Source organism: Dryobates pubescens, chromosome 2 (assembly GCF_014839835.1).
Source record: "Dryobates pubescens isolate bDryPub1 chromosome 2, bDryPub1.pri, whole genome shotgun sequence".
NCBI classification, from domain to species: Eukaryota; Metazoa; Chordata; class Aves; order Piciformes; family Picidae; genus Dryobates; species Dryobates pubescens.
This window is the reverse complement of record NC_071613.1, coordinates 30,069,907-30,093,770: the sequence shown is the minus strand read 5'-3', so window position 1 is coordinate 30,093,770 and position 23,864 is coordinate 30,069,907. Positions and strand designations below refer to the sequence as shown.

Here is a 23,864-nt window from a genome sequence, read left to right as displayed (position 1 = left end):
GGAGGTATCTAGGCTAAGGACAATAAGGGAAAGTGAAAGGGAGTTAGATTTGTGGGAGAAGGCTCTGCAGATCTCTCCTGCTGAGGGAAGGGTCCCAGGAAACGGAGAGGGATGGATACAGCCCTCTCCTCCTCCTCCGCTGCCCTTGTATAATAAGTTTGAGGCCCTGCAGGCCGAGGGCGGTGGGGATGAGAGGGCTGAGGAGCAGCCATCCAGAGGGGAGACTAAGGCCAGGTGGTCCCCACCAGCTGTAACGACCAGCTCCACAAAGAAAAGAAGAAGGGTTATAGTTGTTGGGGACTCTCTCCTGGGGGGTACTGAGGGACCCATATGTCATCCCGACCCATCCCACAGGGAGGTCTGCTCCCTACCCGGGGCGCGGGTAAGGGACATTGCAAGGGGAATCCCCAAGCTGATCCATCCCTCTGACTATTACCCTCTGCTGGTAATACAGGCTGGGAGTGATGAGATTGACAAGAAGGGCACCAGGGCAATTAAGAAGGAGTTCAGGGCCCTTGGACAATTGATTGATGGGGCAGGAGCTCAAGTGGTGTTCTGCTCAGTTCCCTCAGTGGCAAGGGAGTACACTGAGAGGAACGGGAGAACCCATACCATCAACAGTTGGCTCAGGGGATGGTGCCAGCAGCGGAACTTTGGCTTCTTCGATCATGGGACAACTTTTACTGCACCCGACCTGCTGGGTCCTGATGGGGACCCATTTATCTAGAAGGGGTAAGGGAGTCCTAGCACTAGAGTTGGCAGGGCTCATTAGGAGGGCTTTAAACTAGGTCTGAAGGGGGTGGGTGAGGATATCAGTCCCTCTGCAGAGGAAAGAGTAGGGCACAAGGTAGGGTCAATTGAGAGGTTGGGGGCCCAGCTGCAGTGCATGTACACCAATGCACGCAGCCTGGGCAATAAGCAAGAGGAGCTGGAGGTCCTGGTCCACCAGGGCGACTATGATATAGTCGCCCATCTCAGAAACTTGGTGGGACAACAGGCACGATTGGAGTGCTACACTGGGGGGCTACAGGCTCTTTAGGAGGGATAGGCGAGGGAGGAGAGGAGGAGGGGTGGCTTTGTATATTAGGGAGTCACTTTCTGCCGCAGAACTTGAGGGGCAGATGAGGGAATTGAGAGCCTGTGGGTTAAAATCAGAGGGCAGCCTAACAAATCTGACATCCTGGTTGGAGTCTGTTATAGACCATCCAACCAGGATGAGGAGGCTGATGAATTACTCTACAAACAACTGGAGGCTGTCTCAAGATCATCAGATCTTGTCCTTGTCGGTGACTTCAACCTGCCAGATATCTGCTGGGAACTTAATTCAGCAGAGAGGAGGCAGTCCAGAAGATTCCTGGAGCGAATGGAGGACTGCTTCCTGACGCAGCTGTTAAGTGAGCCTACCAGGGGGCAGGCTCTGCTTGACCTGCTGCTCTCCAATAGGGAAGGACTGGTGGGAGATGTGATCATGGGAGGCTGCCTAGGGTGCAGTGACCACGAGATAGTGAAGTTTTCAATATGCAGGGAGATAGGGAGGAGCACCAACAGAACCTTCACCTTGGACTTCTGGAGGGCAAACTTCAGCCTCTTGAAGAAACTTATTTGTAAAGTTCCCTGGGTACCAACCCTCATGAACCGAGGGGTCCAGGAGGGTTGGACCTACTTCAAACAGGAGCTCTTGAAGGCACAGGAACTGGCGGTCCCCATGTGCCGAAAGATGAGCCGGCGGGGAAGGCGACCGGCCTGGATGAGCAAGCAGCTCCTGGAGGATTTAAGGGGAAAAAAGAGGCTGTATCACCTTTGGAAGGAGGGGAAGGCTTCTCGAGGTATGTTCAAGGAAGTGGTGAGATTATGTAGGAATAAAATTAGAGAGGCAAAGGCCCAGCTGGAACTGAAACTGGCCACCTCTGTCAAAGACAATAAAAAGCATTTTTACAAATATATCAACACTAAAAAGAAGGGCAAGAAGAACCTGCACTCCTTACTGGACCTGGAAGGGAACATGGTGACTGGAGACGATGAAAAGGCTGAGGTCCTGAACTTCTTTGCCTCAATGTTTAACAGCAAGGCAGGAGTTCAGGACGAGTGGCCTCCTGAGCTGGGCAGTGGGGTCGGGGAGCAGTGTGATGCCCTGGAAATCCATGAGGAATCAGTTTGGGACCTGCTGAGCCACTTGGACACTCACAAGTCCATGGGGCCGGATGGGATCCATCCTAGGGTGCTGAGAGAGCTGGCAGATGAGCTGGCCAAGCCGCTCTCCATCATTTTCCTCCAGTCCTGGCTCACTGGAGAGGTCCCAGATGACTGGAAACTGGCCAATGTGGTCCCCATCCACAAGAAGGGTCAGATGGGGGAACCTGGAAACTACAGGCCAGTCAGCCTGACCTCAGTGCCAGGGAAAGTGATGGAGCAGATTATCCTGGCAGCAATAACTGCACACCTGAAGGATGGCCAAGGGCTCGGGTCCAGCCAACATGGATTTAGGAAGGGCAGGTCCTGCCTCTCCAACCTGATCTCCTTCTATGATCAGGTGACCCGTCTGGTGGATGTGGGGAGGCCTGTGGATGTGGTCTACCTGGACTTCAGCAAGGCCTTTGACACCGTCCCCCACAGTAAACTGCTGGCTAAGCTGTCAGCTCATGGCTTGGACTGCAACACTCTGTGCTGGGTTAGGAACTGGCTGGAGGGCTGAGCCCAGAGAGTGGTGGTGAATGGTGCCACATCCAGCTGGCGGCCAGTCACCAGTGGCATCCCCCAGGCCTCAGTGCTGGGCCCCATCCTCTTTAGCATCTTCATTGATGATCTGGATGAGGGGGTTGAGTCAGTCATCAGCAAGTTTGCAGATGACACCAAGTTAGGAGCAGATGTTGGTCAGTTAGAGGGTAGAAAGGCTCTGCAGAGGGACCTCGACCGGCTGGACAGATGGGCAGAGTCCAATGGCATGGCATTTAACAAGTCCAAGTGCCGGGTGCTGCACTTTGGCCACGGCAACCCCATGCAGAGCTATAGGCTGGGGTCAGAGTGGCTGGAGAGCTCCCAAACAGAGAGGGACCTGGGGGTGCTGATTGACAGCTGCCTAAACATGAGCCAGCAGTGTGCCCAGGTGGCCAAGAGGGCCAATGGCATCCTGGCCTGTATTAGGAATAGTGTGGCCAGCAGGAGCAGGGAGGTCATTGTGCCCCTGTACTCTGCATTGGTTAGGCCACACCTTGAGTACTGTGTCCAGTTCTGGGCCCCTCAGTTTAAGAAGGACATCGAGACACTTGAACGTGTCCAGAGAAGGGCAACAAGGCTGGGGAGAGGCCTTGAGCACAAGCCCTATGAGGAGAGGCTGAGGGAGCTGGGATTGTTTAGCCTAGAGAAGAGAAGGGTCAGGGGTGACCTCATTGCCCTCTACAACTACCTGAAAGGTGGTTGTAGCCAGGAAGGGGTTGGTCTCTTCTCCCAGGCAACCAGCACCCGAACCAGGGGACACAGTCTCAAGCTGTGCCAGGGGAGGTTTAGACTCGAGGTGAGGAGAAAGTTCTTCACTGAGCGAGTCGTTCGTCATTGGAATGTGCTGCCCAGGGAGGTGGTGGAGTCACCGTCCCTGGAGGTGTTCAAGGGGAGATTGGACGTGGCACTTGGTGCCATGGTCTAGTCGTGAGGACTGTGGAGACAGGTTGGACTTGATGATCCTTGGGGTCTCTTCCAACCTTAGTAATACTGTGATACTGTACTGTGATACTGTGATACCTCCAGTGATGGTGACTCCATCACCTCCCTGGGCAGCCCATTCCAATGGCCAATCACTTTTTCTATGAAGAACTTCTTCCTAACATCCAACCTAAACCTCCCCTAGTGCAGCTTGAGACTGTGTCCTCTTGTTCTGAGGCTGTTCCTTCCTTCTTGACACCCAGCCCACATATATTTAGATATATTTATTGGACCCCCTCTCATTCTTCTCCTTTCCGGACTAAAAAGCCCCAGGTCTCTCAGCCTCTCCTCATAAGGAAGTTCTCCAGTCCCTTAACATCCTTGTAGCCTTCCATTTGACTCTCTCAAGTAGATCCCTGTCCCTCTTGAACTGGGGAGTCCAGAATTGGATGTAATATTCCAGGTGGGGCCTCACTAGGGCAGAGTAGAGGGGGAGGAGGACCTCCCTCAATCTGCTGGACACACTCTTCTTAATACACCTTCTTGGCCACAAGGGTACATTGCTGTTCCATGGATAATTACTTGTCCACCAGGACTCCCAGGTCCTTCTCCACAGAGCTGCTCTCTAGCAGATCACCTCCTAACCTGTACTGGTGCAGGTTATTATTCCTTCCCAGGTGCAGGACTCTGCACTTATCCTTGTTGAACTTCATTAGGTTCCTCTTTGCCCAGCTCTCCAGTTTGTCCAAATCTCACTGAAAGGCCACACCAGCCTTCAGGTGTATCAGCCAAGCCTCCAAGTCTCGTACTGTCAGCAAACGTGCTGAGCAGACACTCCTCCGATCATCGATGTCTTTGATAATGTTGAACAGGACCGGACCCAACACTTATCCCTGGGGGACTCCACTAGTTACAGGTCTCTAGCTGGAACTTGACACCACTGATCACCACTCTTTGCACTCTATTGTGCAACCAGTTCCTAATCCATCTCACCATCTGTTCTTCTATCCCACACCTCCCAAGCTTACTCAAAAGGATGTTATGGGAGACTGTCAAAAGCCTTGTTCTGAGACAGGAAAGTACCACACCAATATGTCAGATATCTACAGATTATGGATTAATACAGTCTACTAGCAAGAACATTACTATTTAAATTCACAAACAACCTCACAATAAAGGCCAAAAGTTCATTCTCACACATAGCTGAACCAGGAACAAAAATAAGCAGACCTTAGGAATAATGATCTCCATTTAGCTAATTAATTAAAACAACGTTCAGTAACTTAGGAATAAGAATACTCCTGAGAGATCTTTTCATAGCTTTCAAGATCATGGATACAGTACAAAGTAAAGTAATCTTTTGATGTTAGATGAGTGGAAGCAGCTTCATTGGCATATTCTTTTCTGCTGTTTGAAGTTAGCACCATGTTCTTATTTGTTCTGGCATAGTACAGTCTCCTCTATTTTTATTTAACCGAAAAGCACTCTTAACAACATAGGATGTTAATATTCACATTAAATATTAGTGAGAACATAGTAAAAGATAACTGTTAGAAATTCAAGCATGAATAGGCAATGCTATAGTTAGACCCATCCAAGCACAGCTGACATGAATTGAGCTTCTATTTCCTGGTCTTCCTCTCCAGTGTTGTGCAGAACACGGGAGCATCATTTCAGCTTAACTCCACTTGGAAACCCTAAAACATTCTAAGCTTAGACTTTAACTGACACTTTCATTGTGCTAACTATATTTCAAACTTTTGCCTCAAGCTCCTGCCCCTCCACACTCTGCCATCCTCATGAATAGCATATTCAGTGATATACAAGTGTAGTCATACAACCCTCCTACCTGAAAAGATAGAGTAGGTTAATTTACATATTTATTAAACATTGTAAGTAGAAGCACGCACTGCAGTGCCACATTGCATTGTGAAGGAGGGCTCCAGTAGCAGCTGGGACTACTGTACTGGAAAACACACAACAGTCAGTCTGTTGACACACATGTGAATAAAGGTAGAGAAATGTCACAATGGGTATTTAAGACAAAACCAACTTGAGAAATAACTGCACTCAGAAGTGCAGCTGTGCTCTGCAGGGGCATAGAGAACATCCTTGATCTCTCATTCTCTGTTGAGATTGCAGTAAAGACAGCACATGTGGCTGGCCAGGAAGGACACTCATTCATCAGCTGCTACACGGCCAGCCTAGCAGTAATGAGGGACTCCAGAGGGAGCCTGGTTCAGTTCTTACTTGGAAAGAGGATGCTGCTCAGAAGTAAAAAATGGAAATGCTCATTACAAAAAGAATTAAAAGCTGAAAGAAGAGTTTATTGTTGGAACTATGGAACAAGACTACAATCAGATTACTGGTCTCACACCTGCTGATCATAAGTTCTTTCCCATGCAAAGATTTCTGGCTAGCAATCCTAAAAGAGCTGCTTGAAGTCATATCTTGACATCACACATGGGGCTGGTAAAAACGACTGTCACGCTATAAGGTGCTCATTTCTAAGTCTACAGGACTCGACCACTCAAATAATTCTGAGAAACCTTTCAAGATGCTCAATGACAAACATAAACCCTTCACCTAACCTGCAGGATTCAATCAATTTTTGACCAAGTTTTTCCACTGTATCTGTAGGGTCTGACTTTCAGTCTCAGATGGCTTTAGCTACAGTTATTTAAGACAGCACCACCCAGGCTCCTTGCTTGTATGTGACTGCTCCAGCATGGGAGGAACCAGAGCAAATAGGTGGAAGCCTTTTGGGCACGATTGTCTTCCCCTTTCAGCTGTCCCCACCACTGTGGAGATCTGGTCCTCACACAGGTTTGCTCCTGATGAAACTGCTATGGGAACAGCTTCCAGTGACCAGGGCTGCTGAAAGTTGCAACATCTATTCCTATTGCAGATTCCATCCAGCAAACTCAGGAGTCCAAGCTGTAGTAGATAGGCCCTGTCCAGTTATTAGCAGCAGTGGTTTGTCATGATGAGGCCCTGACCTGCCTTTCCTGTCCTTTTGTGGGAGGTTAGGGATCCTACAGCACGAAGGGAGAGGATGAATGCAGACAGCAATGCTCCCAGTCAAAAGGCACGATGCCACAAAGCTACACCACAGGTGTCTTCGGTAATCCCGATCCTTATATGCTAAAAAGGGTATTGCTTCTTTATTGTAGAACAGACCTGATAATGGGAAATATGTATGGGCTTTAACCTCTAATTCAGGTGCTTTGTGATGTGTCACAGGCTTTCCAGGCAGGCAAATGTGACACACTGTGACTCATCACTAAAGGGTGTGAATGCTCTCTGGGATTCATAAAATTTTCTTTAAATGCTGATCAGTTCCTTCTTCTTCAATGAGATATCACAAGCCAGAATTTGAAGAACCTGCTGGGTACCGATGTGTCAAACTGCTGATAAGCCACACAAAGATGTTCTTGCCAACTGTCACCAGCCTTAACGGTGATGAAGGGAACCTTTTGCTCACCTAACCCTAGGGAAATAGGTTAGCCAGCCTGAAGCAGTAAGGAGCTTTCCAGGTTTTTCTTTGTTTTGATTTGTTTTGTTTTGTTTTTAATAACACAGGCTTGTATCTGTAGAGACCAGTTCTCCCTAATTTATGATTTTTGGGGAAGTGATCGTGTCCCAGTATTCAGCACTGGTGAGGCTATGCCTTATATGCTGTGTTCAGTTTTGGGCCCCTCACTACAAGAAAGACATTGAGTTGCTGGAGCATGACCAGAGAAGGGCAACAAAGCTGGTGAAGTCTTACAAGGAGCAGCTGAAGGAAATGGATTGTTTAGTCAAGGGAAGAGGAGGCTGAGGGGAGACCTCATTGCTCTCTGCAGTTGTCTGAAAGGAGGTCATACATAGTGAGGTGGGGATTGGTCTCTTCTCCCTAGTATCAGGTGATAGAGTGAGAGGAAACAGCCAAGGGAGGTTTAGATTGGGCATTAGGAAAAAAATTCTTTATGGAAAGAGTAGTAAGGCATTGGAACAGGTTGCCCAGGGAGGTGGTAGAGTCACCGTCCCTGGAAGTATTCAAGAAACATGTGGACATGGCACTTGGGGACATAGTTTAATGGCCATGGTAATGTTAGGCTGACAGTTGGACTCGATGATCTTAGAGGTCTTTTCCAGCCAAAACAATTCTATGATTCTGTAATTTACACACTATACTGTTAAATATATACCACAAAATTGTTTTGTAGACTTTATGAAGTTACTTATAGACCAGTCATTCTCACACTCTGCTACAGGCAAAACTCTTCCAGTAAGAACATTTTATTCTACTCTAGCCAAGCATTCATAGAATCATGGGATGATTTTGGTTGGAAAAGACCTTTAGGATCATGGAGTCCAACAATGTCTTGGTCTGCTTATATGCTATTCATCACATCCTAGATGTTATTCCAAAGGACATATATAGGTTTCCTTATGCTGCTTCTGTTCAATGGACATGTCATGATACCATACTGAAGTCTGTGTTAAAGCAAGCTGAAACTATCCATAGATATATAATGTTTATTCAATTAAATTTCAAGGTTGTTTGCAGATGAATACTCACTGAAATAATGCTGTTTTATAGAGGAAATGAGACTCTTTATCTTTGAGGAGAGGAGAATGAGGGGTGACCTCATTAATGTTCATAAATATGTGAAGGGTGAGTGTTTGGAGGGTGGAGCCAGGCTCCTCTCAGTGGTGTCCAATAATAGGTCAAGGGGCAATGGGTGCAAGCTGGAGCATAGGAGGTTCCATGAGAACATAAGGAAAAACCTTTTCACTGTGAAGGTCTCAGAGCACCGGAAAAGGCTGCCCAGAGAAGTTGTGGAGTCTCCTTCCCCGAAGACATTCAAAACCCACCTGTATCTGTTCCTGCTCTGGCAGGGAGTTTGGACCATATACTTGTTTGAGGTCCCTTCCAACCCCTAACATTCTGTGATTCTGTGCGAAATATGTTTATGAAGTACAAATGACTGCTGTCCAGTAGACAGACCAATCCCACCTGAATTTTCTCTATTCAGTTTATCTCACTTTTCTTACAATTTTTCAAGTAAGATGAAAATTATCTAGGTAAAAAGCTGGCTAATACAAGCTGCTTTCAACAACAAGAAAATTTATGTATTTCTTTAATGTACTGATAGTCATTTGACATGCACAGGCACGGGGATCATTTTTCACTTGAAAAGCCAAATGAACCTACAGCATTGCAATGTAAAAATATTCCTACTTATGGTAGTGATTTTAAGGCACAACAGGATGAGCTGCAATTACTGACTGCAGCAGGCTCCCTATACTTGCTTCTGTAAGTCACTACAAGTCATTCTGGCCCAAAGCTTTTGCCTGATCTACTTTTCTAGCTTTCTCTGTTAAAATTGTTAATCATCTTGAGGAAAGACACACTGGGTATTTGTACAGGATCCACCTTATGAGGAGCACTAGTTGGTATTACCACACTAATTACTAATAAAACACAATCTGAATTTTACGCCATATACTTTAAAAACCAACCAAACCAACCAACCCACCACACCCATATTTTACGTCTTTCCTGGTTCTGCAGTTTGTGGCATTATATAGTAGAGCTCCAACAGGTGCTTTAACAATACAGCCTGGTATAGGAACACACATAGAGCAGAAAGATACATTGCTATGCTACATTGCATATTTACTGTCAGAAAACAATGATTTTGTGATAGAGAAGATGGAGTACATGACTGTAAACATTAGGTAGTATTTTCACGTCATCTGCTCTTAATCATGAGAAATGTATGCTGCCCTTATTTTACCATTTCTACATTCTTAAAATGGTAGGGACAAGATCAAGCAATCATTTTTCTGTTCTTCATACTTTTCTTGGGAGAAGCAGAAAATGCCTTTTACCCTAGTTCTGGTACCAAGCATTGACTCGTTTGCCATCACACAATTTCAAGTCAGATGAAGGAAACCGAACTGTGAATTCCTAAACCTAGAAAAATATATTCAGACGTCTGTGCAGCCCAAAGCAGCTGTGAAACCTCCACATCCTCACAATAACTTCATACCTGTGTTTTGACAGAACAGGGACTGAGAGATACTCAAAAAGTCATCAGGCTTATGAAAAAAAACCAAACATTAACCACTTTTGGATGTTGGCCTTCCTAAAAAGTAAAAATAAACAGGAAACCCAACCAAACAACAAAGGCAACTGATTGGGAGGGGCATGGGGAGGAGAAATGCAGGCCTCACCCATTCCTGAGTGCCCAGGACCATTCAGATCTAAGTTTGAATGGTCCTTGGGAAGGCTCTGCACTTCACAATAGCAGCTGTACTTTCACAGTTCAAGTACCCAATAAACTGGCAGAGAAAAAGCATTTATGATAGGTATATCAGTTAAAATTACTCTGATGTCAAATGACAAGGGATATGAAAAGACAGAGAGCTTGTGATAGGCAGCTTTGCAATGATGGCTATTAAAATCAGCATTTCTCTTGCTCCTTCAAACTGTACCTCTCATTGCAGTACTTTTTCTGTGGCTGACAACATAACAAACAAACAAAAAAGGGAAAATATAACCTCACAAGAAGAAAGTGCCATCCTTTGAGACCTGATGCCAAATGAAGGAATATTCATTCAAATAAACATCTGTTATATCCACACATCGCTGTAGTAAATCTAATTTAATATGGCACAGAAGGTTGCAAAAAAAATAAAGTCTAGGCTTGCTTTTCAATTAGTCTCTGTGAAATGGGGGTATTTTTTTCTTTTCACTTTGTATTCTGAAAGCCTCAGAATACATACAACATATAGTAGCTGTCATGGTGTGCAACCCTTCACCAATCTACTTACTTTCATTCTGTAGGTGCACACTCTTCTAGTCCTTTCTATGTCTGTTTTCACCTGAAATAAAATAAAAATTTAAATACTCAATCCTGACTTTCAAAGCTCTAGCAACCTCATCTTGATCATCATCAATATATTGCAGGGGGGGGGAGGGCTGGGAAAGAAAGAAAGAAAGAAAGAAAGAAAGAAAGAAAGAAAGAAAGAAAGAAAGAAAGAAAGAAAGAAAGAAAGAAAGAAAGAAAGAAAGAAAGAAAGAAAGAAAGAAAGAAAGAAAGAAAGAAAGAAAGAAAGAAAGAAAGAAAGAAAGAAAGAAAGAAGAAAGAAAGAAAGAAAGAAAGAAAGAAAGAAAGAAAGAAAGAAAGAAAGAAAGAAAAGAAAGAAAAGAAAGAAAGAAAGAAAGAAAGAAAGAAAAGAAAGAAAGAAAGAAAGAAAGAAAAGAAAGAAAAGAAAGAAAGAAAGAAAATAAAGAAAGAAAGAAAGAAAGAAAGAAGGAAAAAGAAAGAGAAAGAAAGAGAGAGACTCTCAGTGAGTGCTGACTGATAGATTTTTGATATTGCCATGCCTTCCTTTCACTAATTATGCCCAGATTGCTCATCATGCTGGATACTGTTTATGCTAGGAATTTTCTACAGCATACCTCAGGGGCAAATTGCCTGTAGTGGTGATCTGGGAATTCTCTATAGCCTACTTTAACAAACAAACCTCCATTACTCCTCCACATCACATCATTCAACTCTCTCACCAATCTTCAGCATACTTTTCAACTGAACTAACTTCAGCCACCTAGAGAAGGGTATTCCCTGACACACTGATTGTTTATTCCCTCTAGAGCACAACATACGTTCTGTGACCCCTTGATCCTGCACAAGCTGAGAAAATGCAGTAGTTTTAAATCATTTGACTGTTGATAATGAAAGCCCTTGAGGTAAAAGCCATCAAGGAAACTATCCTCCTGCTGGACAGCAACATTAGCCTGAGATTTCATGTAAATTGCACAAATATTTACAGTAACTGTTAATTCTTTTTCTGCTGAAGCTTGATATCTACAACCTCCTCTACTTTTCACAGATAGAATAAATCTTTTACAAGTGGATTTTATTGCCCATATGATCAGGCTCTAAATTTGGAATATTTACATTATTTCAACTGGTGGACTGCTTTTACCACACAGTATGCACAAAAACCTGTTCAAGTACATACCAGAACAGCACATTCATGATGCGTTGGAAAACAAACTAAATCTCTACCCTGTACTTCTTCCAGTGTTATCTACCTTGATTGCTATTGATTATCCCCTTTCTTTTGTAAAACATTCAGATTTGGCACATCCGCTGCTCACAAATATCTCCTAATTCTGTTTTTAATCTTGAATACTCCTATTGGGAGTGGTGAGGCTGCAAGGTAGTAGTCCAGTGCCAGCTAGGTTGTGGAGCCAGGCTCCTCTCACTGATGTCCAATGATAGGGACAAGGGGCAATCAGTGTAAGTACAAGCTGGAGCACAGGATGTTCCATGTAAACATAAAGAAAAACTTTCACTGTGAGGTGACAGAGCACTGGAACAGGGCGTCCAGAGGTTGTGGACTCTCCTTTCGTGGATACGTTCAAAATCTGCCTGAATATGTTTCTGTGTGACCTATTCTAGGTGATCCTGCTCTTGCAGAGTGTTTAGACTAGACAATCTTTTGAAGTCCCTCCCAACCCCCAACATTCTGTAATTGCATCTCCTCAGCACCGTGGTGGGCAGGACAGCCACGGCTACCACTGTGTACCTGGGGGTCCCCCCGAGATATTATGCCAATTCCCATGTGTAAGGATGTGGCAAGAGTGTTGACTTTGGGCAGGGGTACAGATGAGGGATGTAATGATGGGGTGAATAACCACCAGCAGTTCCATTCCAGTGTGGGCGGCTGGTGTTTGTACCTACCCTGACACTGGGCGTAACGTATGAGGTGAAGTTTAAGGTACAACGCTGGGGCGGCTTGAGGAGGCCGCATTAGCCCCCAGCAGACTGTAGCCGAGCCGTCGGTGGGTACCAGCTTGGCTAATCTGCTGACGGTGCCTCGCAAGCGTCGGTTGGCCGGAGGCCGAAGCTTGAGAGGACCCAGGCTCAGCCAGCGGCCGTGGCGTCAGGAGGCCGCGGGCCGGGCCGAGCCCAGCGGCCGTCGAAGGCCGCCCCCACCGCGCTGCCGCTTTGTCCTTGCTCGGCCCGGAGCACGCGCGCCCCCGGCCACGGCGGGAGAGCGCCTGCGCGCCCCCCCGGCCCAGAGTGAGGCGCGCTCCGGCAGCAGCCAGGCGGGAGCGAGCGCCCCCTCTCCCCTCCCCCCACCAACCCCGGCTCGCCAGGAGCTCCGCCAGCGGCGCCGCGGCAGCCGCTGCGGCGGGTGGAGGCAGGAGGCCGAAGGCTGCCGGCGCCCCCTCCTCAGCCGCCGTTGGCGCGTGCCCGTCGCCCCCCGCCCCGGCCCCCCGGCCCGCCGCGGGAGCCCGCGCCGCAGAGCGGGGCCCGCCAGCGCCACCCGCCGGCCGTGGGGCCGTACCGCGCCTCCCCCCGTCTCCCCCTGCTCCGGCTCTCAATGTTCCACACTGCCCGGCCACAGAGCCGCCGCCGCCGCCGTATAGCCCCCCGGCCGCCTCCGTCCCCTTCTCGGGCGCCGCGGGCCCGGCCCGGCCCCCCGCCATCCCGCCCCTCCGACCCAGCAGCGGGACAGGACGCCGGCGAAGGTAAGGGAGAGGCGGGCGAGGCGGCTGCCGCGGCGGCTGGGCGAGCGCGGTGGGGGGAGGCGGGGAGGAGGCGGGGGGGCTGGTAGAGGAGCTTTGTTCTTGTTTTCGGCGCTCTCTGCCTGGCGGCGGCCGGGGGCGCAGAGCCGGCCCGAGTTCACGCCTCACTTGGTGCACACGCACGGTGCGGTGCGGGGCCGGGCGAGCCGCCGCCGCCCGCCGAGCCCAGCCGCGCCGAACCGCGCCGCGCCGGGCTCTCCCCACAAAGCGCGGCCGGGCGGCCGCCTCCAGCCCTGCCGCAGCTCCCCGCCGGGCTCCTCCTCGGCCCCCCCAGCCGCCGGGGCAGCCCCCTCCCCACTCCCCCCCCTCCAGCCCCGGTCGACGGAAAAATGTCGGTCTGCCTGGTGGAGCTGCGTGGGGAGCGGCGACGGGGAGAGCTGTGCAGAAGGTGTAGTTTGAATTATGCTTCTTCCCCCTCCGGCAGCTCTGTGGTGGCCGAATGCAGTTCTCGCTGCTGGCCATGTAAATAACCGGGGCTGCTGCTGCTCGAGTTGCTTTAAATGCATCTTGGGGGGGTTTCTCTTTTAAAAAAACAACAACAAAAACCCACCTCGTCCCCGTCGTGTCCCCCCCGCCGGCCTAGCCCTTTAAATGCGCAGAGCAAGTGTACATTTCCATCTGAAATCAACCCAAGTGTTACTGGCAAATATATTTTCTCGGAGAAAGGGGGGTGGGGGGGGGAATCTGGTGTTTGGACCCAATAAAATGCTCTGCTCCAGTGTAAATATTTACAGGATATTAGTGACTTCTTAAAAAACATTTTCAGTGAGGTCTGTTATTTACAATGTGTCATAAGTTATTAATGTGCATTGCCTAAGTACCCTGCTAAATCTGTCTCATGCCTTAGAACAAAGTCGACAATTGGCATATTGTTTAAAGTATGAAAAAAATGTAAGTGGGTTTAAAATTTGAAAATATCTATATTTTCAGAAGGGTAGTTTTTGCTTTGTAGCTGTCAAACTGCAGTCCCTGTGGAAGAGACAAAGGAGTATATTTTGGTTAATTTCTTAATGAAACAGAATTGTCACTGATTCAGGTGCCTACTGGAACTTGGGGAATGGAAAGAGAGCCCTACCTGTTGTATTAACTCTGCCTCTTTTCTTCTCTTTCCCCCAAAAAAGTGCCCCACAATGTCCAGTGATAGGCAGAGGTCAGATGATGAAAGTCCAAGTACCAGCAGCGGTAGTTCAGATGCCGATCAGAGGGATCCACCTGCACCTGAACCTGAAGAGCAAGAAGAACGAAAACCATCTGCCACTCAGCAGAAGAAGAACACCAAACTATCCAGCAAAACTACTGCTAAGCTGTCTACCAGTGCTAAAAGGTAAAGGGGACATTAAAATGTTCTGTAGTGTCTTGCACAGTATTTTGAGTCACTGTATTTGCCCTGTATTTTCAAAGGCAGAGGGCTTCTTGTAAAGCTATGTGGAGAAGAGTGAAGTACCAACTTTGTAGTGCAGGAGCCTTCTGGGCAGTATCTTCATTAATCCAAGTCTTAGTTGGGTAGTAATTATCCAGACTTTTGATATGACTTTTGAAGAGCTGCTTGGAAACTCTGTATCTTAAAGGCTGGCCTGGGGAGGGGGGCAGCATTTCATATTTACAAAAATGCATGAGAGAGTGTCAGCTTTAGCTCTCTTTTTCAGAGTTAGGTTTCCATGCCAGTTAGTATAGGGTGGAGGCTTCCTGGTGTATTTTACTAAGATCTGTAAACTGATGACAAGCAACACTTCAATTAAAGAAGTCACAGAACACCAGTGGCTTCTGTGGACCTTAGGACTAGCTTTTCATGTCAGTTTATGAGACAGCTCTACATGTTCTGCAGTTCATTGAAGCTTCCTTGGGATCCACGGATTCAAACCATGAGGTTCTACAGGTAGCCTTTACCTTTAAATATCAAAAACTTCAGAAACCTTGTTCAGAAACCTGTTTCAGAAACTTGTGGTTTTATTTGCATATAATAGTCCCTCTCTCATGACATGCATTCTGGTCATTTTCTGTGAGTTCAGCTGTGTGAAATAAGCAAACTTTAAATCACTTGATTCCAGTGGTCTTCAGAGATGAAACATAGCTTGCCAGTCCTATCCCTGAAGTTGCTTTTCTTAACATTTACTAATATCTTGTAGCAAGAAAAGCTGTAGAGTAGCTATAATAGCTTCAAGTTTTGCTTATTCAGCAAGAATACTGTAGTTCTGACTTTTAGGAACACTTTAGTAATTTGGTATTGGACTTCAGTAAATACTTTCTGAAATGTGTTAAAATTGCTGCAGGGTATGACTGGGTGGCTTTGATGACTCGAGTTTGTTAAAGAAACCCTTTGAAACACGGCTGGCTAAAGAAGAATTCTGAAACTACTGTGTAGGCTCTGTAATTTGTTATTGCTTCTCTTTAGAAAGCCTGAGATACTGGCTTTTGAGACTTGAGTTTTCTCCTTTTGCCTTTATTTCACTTAATTGTTGCAAGTCTAATTCCATACATCTCAAAACAGCTCAGTAGTCTGACTGAACTTACTAGTACCAGTGCAAGGGTGTGCAAGCAGTTTCTACTAGCTCATATTGTAATGCTTGATATTCTCTTGAGATTCAGAGTCTTGCTCCTATGGGTCCTATTCTGAAGAGAAGTCTTATTTGATGTATTTAAGAGGAATTTGCCATGTGTCTTGAAATTATTTCTCTCACATATCTAAAGAAACTATTAAATTGACAAAAAGATTTTGATATTTCTTTCCTGTATCTTACCACCTTGGAAATGGTTGTAATAGAGCAAAGTTAAGCATAGATTATTTCAAGTTATTTTATCACTTTTTATCATGTAAATATAGATACTGTATAAGGCTGGGGGGAGGAAAGGCAGCAGAAGGTGTGGAGAGAAGCAAAGTTGATCCAGAGAGATTATTCCAGCAACAGAGACAGCCTGGCAGATCTGCAAATCCACTTTTTAAACACACTGCAAAGTACTAGGTAAAATATTATGAAAAGAGCGTGCCTGCTGCCAGCACGTTTCACTTCTTCAGCCTCAGTCGCAGGTCTGTAGCGCTGGGTTAAAGTCATTGTCAAATCTGCCTTTGCAGCCCCCTCCCCCCCTTGCCTCATTTGCATATTAGCTTGAAAAGAAAATCTCTCTGGTAAAAAGTGCTCGGATGTGAAAAAGAGTTACTTTTCTGAATGCTTGTGGGAAATTTCTACCCAGCTCTGTTGTAAGTGTTCTGTTTACATACAGCATGGAGCAGGAAAAAAGCTGCAAAGTTTCTCAGCTGTGGGATTTGGGTTATGCCTCTGAGAACAAAGAGGAAGCAGCCATGTTAGCATTACTGAAGGCAAAGCCAATCTTGCATTTAACTGCATGGTGGTAGAGGGCAGTGTAATTCCCTGATTTATTCTATAGACTATCTCAAATGCTTTGTGTCTGTTCTCATTTCACCAACAGAATCCAGAAGGAGCTAGCTGAAATAACCCTTGATCCTCCTCCTAACTGCAGGTATGTAACAGCTTCCTAAATTGTGGACAGTGATAGGAGATTAATGTGCTCAGGCTAACAAATGGGAAACTTGGTGTTTACGACCAGTGACTGTTAGACAGAAATTGCATACAGCAGATTGAACAAATACAGAGAAACGTTTGATATTGAAGTTTGCTATTTTGTTGATGTGTTGGCAGTGCGGTCGTTAGTGATTGATGCACATAGTGAAGTGTATTCAGTTTGGGGTTTGTAGCTGGTCACTGCCTTCATGAAACATTAATTGTATGAACTTCAAAATAAGCTTTCAGTTTAACGTCTGCATGTTGCTTGAACTGGCTTTTTGGATGTCAGGTTTATGGAGTTATCACCTCATTCTGAAGTAAAGAACTGTATGTGGTTTTTATATGCTTTCTCTTCGTATGCTGCTTAATAGTTAGATAAACTGAAGTATTGCCTTTAAATTTATGTCTGTTGTCAAAGTTGTAGTCTTTTGATGGAGAATATTTTTAGGGATGTTCCCAACTTGGGAGACACTTCTGTTAGGTTTTAGAAAATTAAATAGTAAGCCTGGAAGATTAAGTGATTTAGTCTTAGATAAAGTGATGATTCCTGGAGCACTTGATCTGTAAGAAAGTTAAGTAGCAGCACAGCTAGCTGATTTCCTCACATCTTTTGCATGTTTTATTTTTGTTTGAAAGATGGATAAAAATTCTCATTAGCTGTGATCATCCAGTGTTCAGATTTGCAGTAAAGTTACATTTAAATAATGTTGCTTTCATTTGATGCGTCTCAGTAAGATTTCCTACTGCAAGGTATCTTCAGATTAATAGCTCATCTGTAACAGCCACCCTTTTACACGTTCACAAAAATGCTGAAAGTGCTTTCCGATTTTTGTGTTGGAATTGTTTGACGTTTTGAATAGCTGGAAAGGTTTGGTGCCGGTCTTGCAAATTCAGTAAAATGGGAGTTGATCTCCTGTCATACTAGTTGGTGAGAGCAGGGACTAACCAGAGCTGTGTTTTACTGAATTTGTGGTAAAGGTGTCTCTTACCCTGAGGACTGTACTGCAGATTGCCTATGGCAGTCTGGTGTATTTGCATGCAGGATCAGTGGCTCTCCCTCTACAATAGAGACAAATGTGTGTTGAATTTGTTGTTGTTATGAGGTGGGTTGGTTGTTGTTATGAGGTAGGTTGGTTGGTTTGTTTGTTACTGAGGGGACATGTGTGGTTTGGTTTTGATTTGGTTTGTAAATAACTGTTTTAAATAAATTCTAATAAATTATTGTGATCTAGTTCTGTGGTGGTCACATACTTCATACTTGGACCCTCCAAAGGGGCATTGTAAGAGAGAAAGTATCTAAATGAAATAGAACATCCAACACTTTGCCCTACAGTTATCAATAAGGTAATTGTAGCAGTGTCGGGTACAGCAAGTTACAGCTTGGCTTTCAGAAAGAGAAGCCTTCCCCTCCCCACCCCCCCACCCCTCCCATACCATCTGATGTTTAGCTCTTTGGAAAAACTTGTTCCTCTCATACTCTGCACAAGAGTATTGCAGAGAATTTCTCTTGAGAGCTGGTACTACCAGATGCCCAGGAATGCTGTTGTGAATGATGAACACCCCCCACTGTGTCTAAAATCATTCCAGTTTCTCTCCTACAGAGTGTAGGGGAAAAGATTAATTTTTCTTTTTTCTCTTTTTTTTTTTTTGCCAGTGAGGAAGTCAGTATTTCTGTTCCCCTGAGTATTTTTTTTTAATATTAATTTAACCCTTTTACTCAATAGCAACTGTATGCCAAGTGCATTTTTACCTTTTGCAAAGTCAAAAAATATTTGCAAGAGATTCTGGCTTTTGTCACAGAATTTGGATGCATGGTTTGAGCAGCGTTTCAGTGCCCGAAGGACTATTGTTACATTGGAAATGACTTGTTAGAAGGAGCCTCTCTACTATCAGGAGGTAAATGCAGCTCTGTTGTATGTGCAGAGCAATTGAAGCTCGTAACATGCTTTCTTCTGGGGTGTAGTAGCAGGGATCAGGCAACAGACTGGCACAGCAGGCATATGACACCTCTTCATTGCCTATCATGCAACAAGTGTCAGAATGCTACTTCCTATGTTTCTTGTAAGGGGAAAATAATTAATTAAAACAAAACAGACCAAAAAACCCAAAACAGGCACCACCCCTCACCCCCCATTTAAATGCCTGTGTAACTTGGGCATGTGCTTTAAAAATAAAAAAACTTCATGTCACAACTTTTCCCAAAGAGAATTCTTCACGCAAAGTTGTTTCTTCTCCAGTTCTAGACTTTACGTTATCATTTGCAATCCACATTACAAGCTTTGCAAGAATACAAGTGCCAGCCACTGCTGTTGGACATCCATAGTCTTTCTGGTTACTTAGTTACACGAGCGATAAAAAAACCCAGCAGTTTTGAAAACAGAATAGAGGGCCATAGACAACATTAAATGTTACTTTCACAGGATACTGTACCAATACTAAAGAGTATTCTTAACTCTTCTGTATGGTGTTAAACTGATGGCTGCTGCCACTTATCGCCTGTCAGTTAACTGTATGTGGAATTGCTGCATCAGAGACATCTGAGGCTGATTTAGCTACTTTAAAATGACACCAATTGCTTGCACTGTGATTCCTATGTAAAGGGGTGTAGGTTTCCCAGCAGTTAAATTTCCCACAGTCAAGCTATTGGTATAACATCTGTTTCATAAAAATGCAGAGCCCAGGAGAGCCCCATTCCTGGGAGTGCTGAGCAGGCCTGTCTGGGCTGCACGTTAACTTCTATTTTAGGCACTAGGACCGCAGAATGGCAGGCACAGTAAAAATGTCTAAATAGCAGTTTTTGACTTGCTTGTCTCTACAGTGGGGACTGATTTCTGATTCCGTTAATCAGACAATGAACTGTTAGGAAAAATTTGTAATTTTGTGTTTGCAAGCAGTGAAGATGAACTACATTGTGGGGTCCCAAGTATAAAACTTGATATCTTCATGCTGATAGCTTTTTTTTCTTCAACATACAATAGTAATCTGAATTAATGTGTTTTCAGAGAGATAGACTTTTGAAATTAATAAAATTAGATTTGGTCTTAAACCACTACAGATGCTGAGAGGAAATTAAGAACTGCTTTCTCCTCATGTTTTCTCCTGTCCAACAAAAGAGCCTGAAATGAGTCAGTTACTGTCCAGCATGCACCACAGAACAGATAGGTAAACTGAGGACACAGGTATCTGATCCTGCCTTTTCTTGCTTTTTCTGGCTTAGCTCAAAGCTCTGCTACTTGGTTCAGTGTGCTGTATTTAATTTCTTTTGTGCTTTTAATAGCATAAAGCAAAGCTGAAAAGGTCTTGGCCCTATTGCTCCTAGGCAGCTCAATTTCAAACCATGGCTTATACATACTTCAAGGTATGGAAGTGTGCCACTGTTCTGCATTCTCAGGAAAATGCAGCAGAGATCTCGCATGCAACATATAGTAAATCTGGGCTGCAGAGATGCTCTTAAATAGGTTTGACATGTCTGGATAACTATTTTCAGTTCATGGCATAAAACTGTTTAGATCAGAGGTCAGCACTCTATATTTAAGGTTATATCTGAGGCTACTGTTCTGACCTGCCCAACATGGAGGCCACAGCTCAGGTGGAGCAGGGCACAGCCAAGCCTGACACTCTTTGTACTTCCTGGATTTTAGGGCTGGCGCAAGTGAGGCCATTCCCAGGGGTGCCGTGATTTATAGCAGCTTCCTTTAGTGGTTCCTGGCTGGTCTGCTGATCCACAGTAGCAAAAATCTGTACTTCTTGTTTTATCTCACTCCTCCTCATTTCTATTCCAAGATGAATCATTGTTCATCTTCTTGGGAAAGTTTTTTGAATTTCACCCCAGTAGTAAGTAAATTTAGTAACAGCCATGCCAGCTTAGTTTATAGTTTACAACCCATTTTACAACAAATTCTGTTTGTTATAAACTTTGTAGGAAATGAAAGCAAACAGCAATTCAGTGTATCCACTCAGAGCCTATCATGTGGTTTAAAAAGATGTTAAGAATAGTGCATCTTTCCCAAGCAAGTGCAAGAATGTAGGCATTTTATAGTCAGTTGGCTTTAGTGTCTTCTTTTTGTTAAATTAGAGAAGGGGGGGGGAAAGGCAAAACCACGTGTCTTAGAGCACTGGTCAGAGAGACAACTCTTCTCCTTTGTAGCTGCTGGGGAATGGAAATTCTTACCAAGGAAAAGCTGCTAGAATTGTCCCAAAGGCTCCCAGCTCTGTCTCGGTCTGTAGCTAGTGAGTGCCTGCCCTGATAGATCTGTTGAAAAGATTTTCCATAATAGAGATTACTGTCTTAATTACTCATTTTTTTTTCATGCCTTGTGTGCTGATATATACTGATGTGATTTCTTAAGCAATACTACAAAAGGTAGCCGCTGATGATTTTGCTGTTTGTAACCCCTTCTAGGCTTCCAAGTAGGTTGATAATTTGAGTAGCTGATTTAAAAATAACTTACATTGAAATAATACTCCAATAATACTGAGCATAATAGGAGCAAGACATGTAGGGGTTTTGTTTTAATACAGGATTCTTATGCTTCCTAAGGACTGGATTTGTCCCTTTCATTACAGCCGCATCTTGGGCTAATTCTGTGCAGTAGTGTTGCCAACCCAACCCCATGGTCTGGAGTCTGACACAAAGAAAAATGCCTGCAAAACCCTGGCAGACGAATGCTATTACTGGTTTAGTTATGGACCCATGAATCCAGATGTTTGTAACTGTCTCACTGTGGTTATTACCCCATCAGTGGGATAGCATTGCAGTATGTATTTAAAACAATATTGCGAAGGTATTCTTCAGACCAGCAATTTCAGCTCTTTCAATTGAGCTGTCTGAAACAATGGGAAGCAATGAACAATTGTGCTGGTGGTGCAGGCTCTTACACGTGCAGAGGTAGTGCTGGATTTGAGCTAACGCAGCCTTGTATTAGCGAAGGTGCTGTAGCTAAGCTGGTAGAAGCCTTTCTTTTGCTAACATACTCTATCTACAGTAAGGTTATAGGCAAATGTTTACTCTGCAAACAGTTGTGCCTGTTGAAGATGTTGCAGCTGTGGTTTGCTCCAGTTCTGCCATGGAGGTGACTACTCCAGTCAGTGAGTGAAGCAGATTCATCTGATTACTCCACAGTGCTCCCCACGGAGGGGGGTTTAAAAAAAAAAAAACCCAAAAAAGAAAGAAAAAAGAAATAAATCATCCAAGTTCACTTAAACGGTTTAAATAGGTGATTCAAACTAACTGCTGGATTTTTCTTCCCTCCCTTTGAAGTAGACATTGTTCACACAAACCATTTGTCAGACACACCAGGATATGAATAAGTCAATCCATCCTTTTGTCTCTCAAATCTAATAAGTTTCCATCTCTCCTTTGTTAAAGCCTGGCGTTAGTTCTGTTGCTTTTTTGAAATCAGTAGGAGGAAGAATATTCTGAATGCAAATATCAGGCTCCTATACAGTAGCATAAATGTGTGCCCAAGTCTTCACATGTGCTTCTCCCCCCCAACCCCCCAGTCAAGCTGTTGACTTTTCAGATCAATGGCAGTCCCTTGGTATTGTGTTTATTCTGTTACTTAATTATTGGACAGGCATCTTCATATTGCTAAATATTGGGTCTTGCTGAGGGGGGAAAAAAGCAACAACTCAGTTTTGCTTGTTTTCACCTCTGCAGTGAAAACCCCAGCTGTGAACTCCAAATAGTTCGCTATAGAAGAAGCTGATAAAAGTATGTAAGAGATGGTATATTAGGAATATGTGCAAAAATGCCTGTGCTGAAGCTGAATGAGCAACATGTAGAAAACAGCACCCAAACTCTAGTGGGTAATGTATCTTCTGGTAGCTATATGATAATTTTCATTGTCTCTCTCCCTGCCCAGCACTTTCTCACCACCGAGTGCAATGAATGCGTGCTACAAAAAAGCTGAAGTTTTCAGAATGCATTTGAAAACAGAAACCCACATAATTATTTCTAACACTTCCTTCCCTCTACAGAAGTTTGCAGTTGCAGTTACAAAAATACAATGAAGAGAGTTCACAGCTCCAGTGAGAGCACGTTTGAAGTAGCTCTCAAGCGAATATTGAAATACTACTCTTTAGTATTGACTAGCTCTGAAAATTGTCCTGCGGTTCCTTCTACAGTAATTCCTTCATTGTCAGTTGCTTAACGTAAATCACTGGCTTGCAGTGATTTAAAGATATGTTTATCTGTATCTTGATTTATCTGGAATTATTTTTAATAAGCTTTTTATTCTTACTCTTTTTTCCCTTCTTTCTTTATTGCCAGAAGAATATAGGCTAGGTCAGAGTAGGAAGAAGTGGTATGATTTAGCACAGCAATCAGAAATCTGGTGATTTTTGTATTTCTGTACATGTGTAATAACAGCCTGATTGTCCCATCTTTGTGTGCAGAGTGGCTTTTACCTTATTTCCCAGTAGTCAGTGAAACTGCTTAAGGAGTAGGGATTAAATAAATTTAGAAAGGTATTTCAGTAAAACATTTAAGTGCTAAGCAGAGCTAGAGTGCACTGTTATTTAACATACTTTTATTTAAAAAAATGCAACAGTGGAAGATTGTGTAACTCCTGAATGGTTTGAATTGTGAGAATATTTAAATTACTTTCTTTTCAGCTGAGACTAGGTGAGAGATCCACTGACTGAAAATGCCTCAGGTTTTATTGGGTTTGCTTGTTTGTCTGTTTTTTTCTCATGCTACTATCAACCTCTTGCAAGCGATAAACCAAGGTTTTTTTTACCAGCCCCTACATAGTGAATTTCTCATGCAAGTAATCTCAGTGGCATAATTGAGATAGGGTTATGCAACACAAATCAACATATCTAACTCCTGAAAGTAAGTTTTCATGCCTACAGATTTGCAGAGTAGTCACTTGCATAACCAGTGTCCACAGAGCTGTTATATGCTTTTAAATATCTCTGTTTGTCAAACGGTCATATAAATCTTTCATCATTTTTTATTAGCATTACTGTCAAAATAAAAAAAAAAATAAAAAACCCAAATAAATGGTGGGTATCTACTACAGACTTGTAGAAATAGTTCAAACACTTTTCACTCAGCTACTGGTATTAGAAAACTGACCCTTATTTTGTCAAAGTTTTATCAGCAAACA

General features: G+C 44.4%; 1 protein-coding gene across 1 annotated transcript in view; it reads left to right on the top strand.

Annotated features, from left to right (window-relative positions):
• Nucleotides 1-12,997: 12,997 nt before the first annotated feature.
• UBE2E3 (ubiquitin conjugating enzyme E2 E3) overlaps nt 12,998-23,864 on the top strand; it is a 54,301-nt gene continuing 43,434 nt past the window's right edge. Inside the window, exons 1-3 of the mRNA XM_054173946.1 lie at nt 12,998-13,174; nt 14,353-14,555; nt 16,658-16,708. Of these exons, the coding sequence (XP_054029921.1) occupies nt 14,362-14,555; nt 16,658-16,708 (245 nt within the window). The 5' untranslated portion in view covers nt 12,998-13,174; nt 14,353-14,361. The remainder of the gene's footprint in view (nt 13,175-14,352; nt 14,556-16,657; nt 16,709-23,864) is intronic.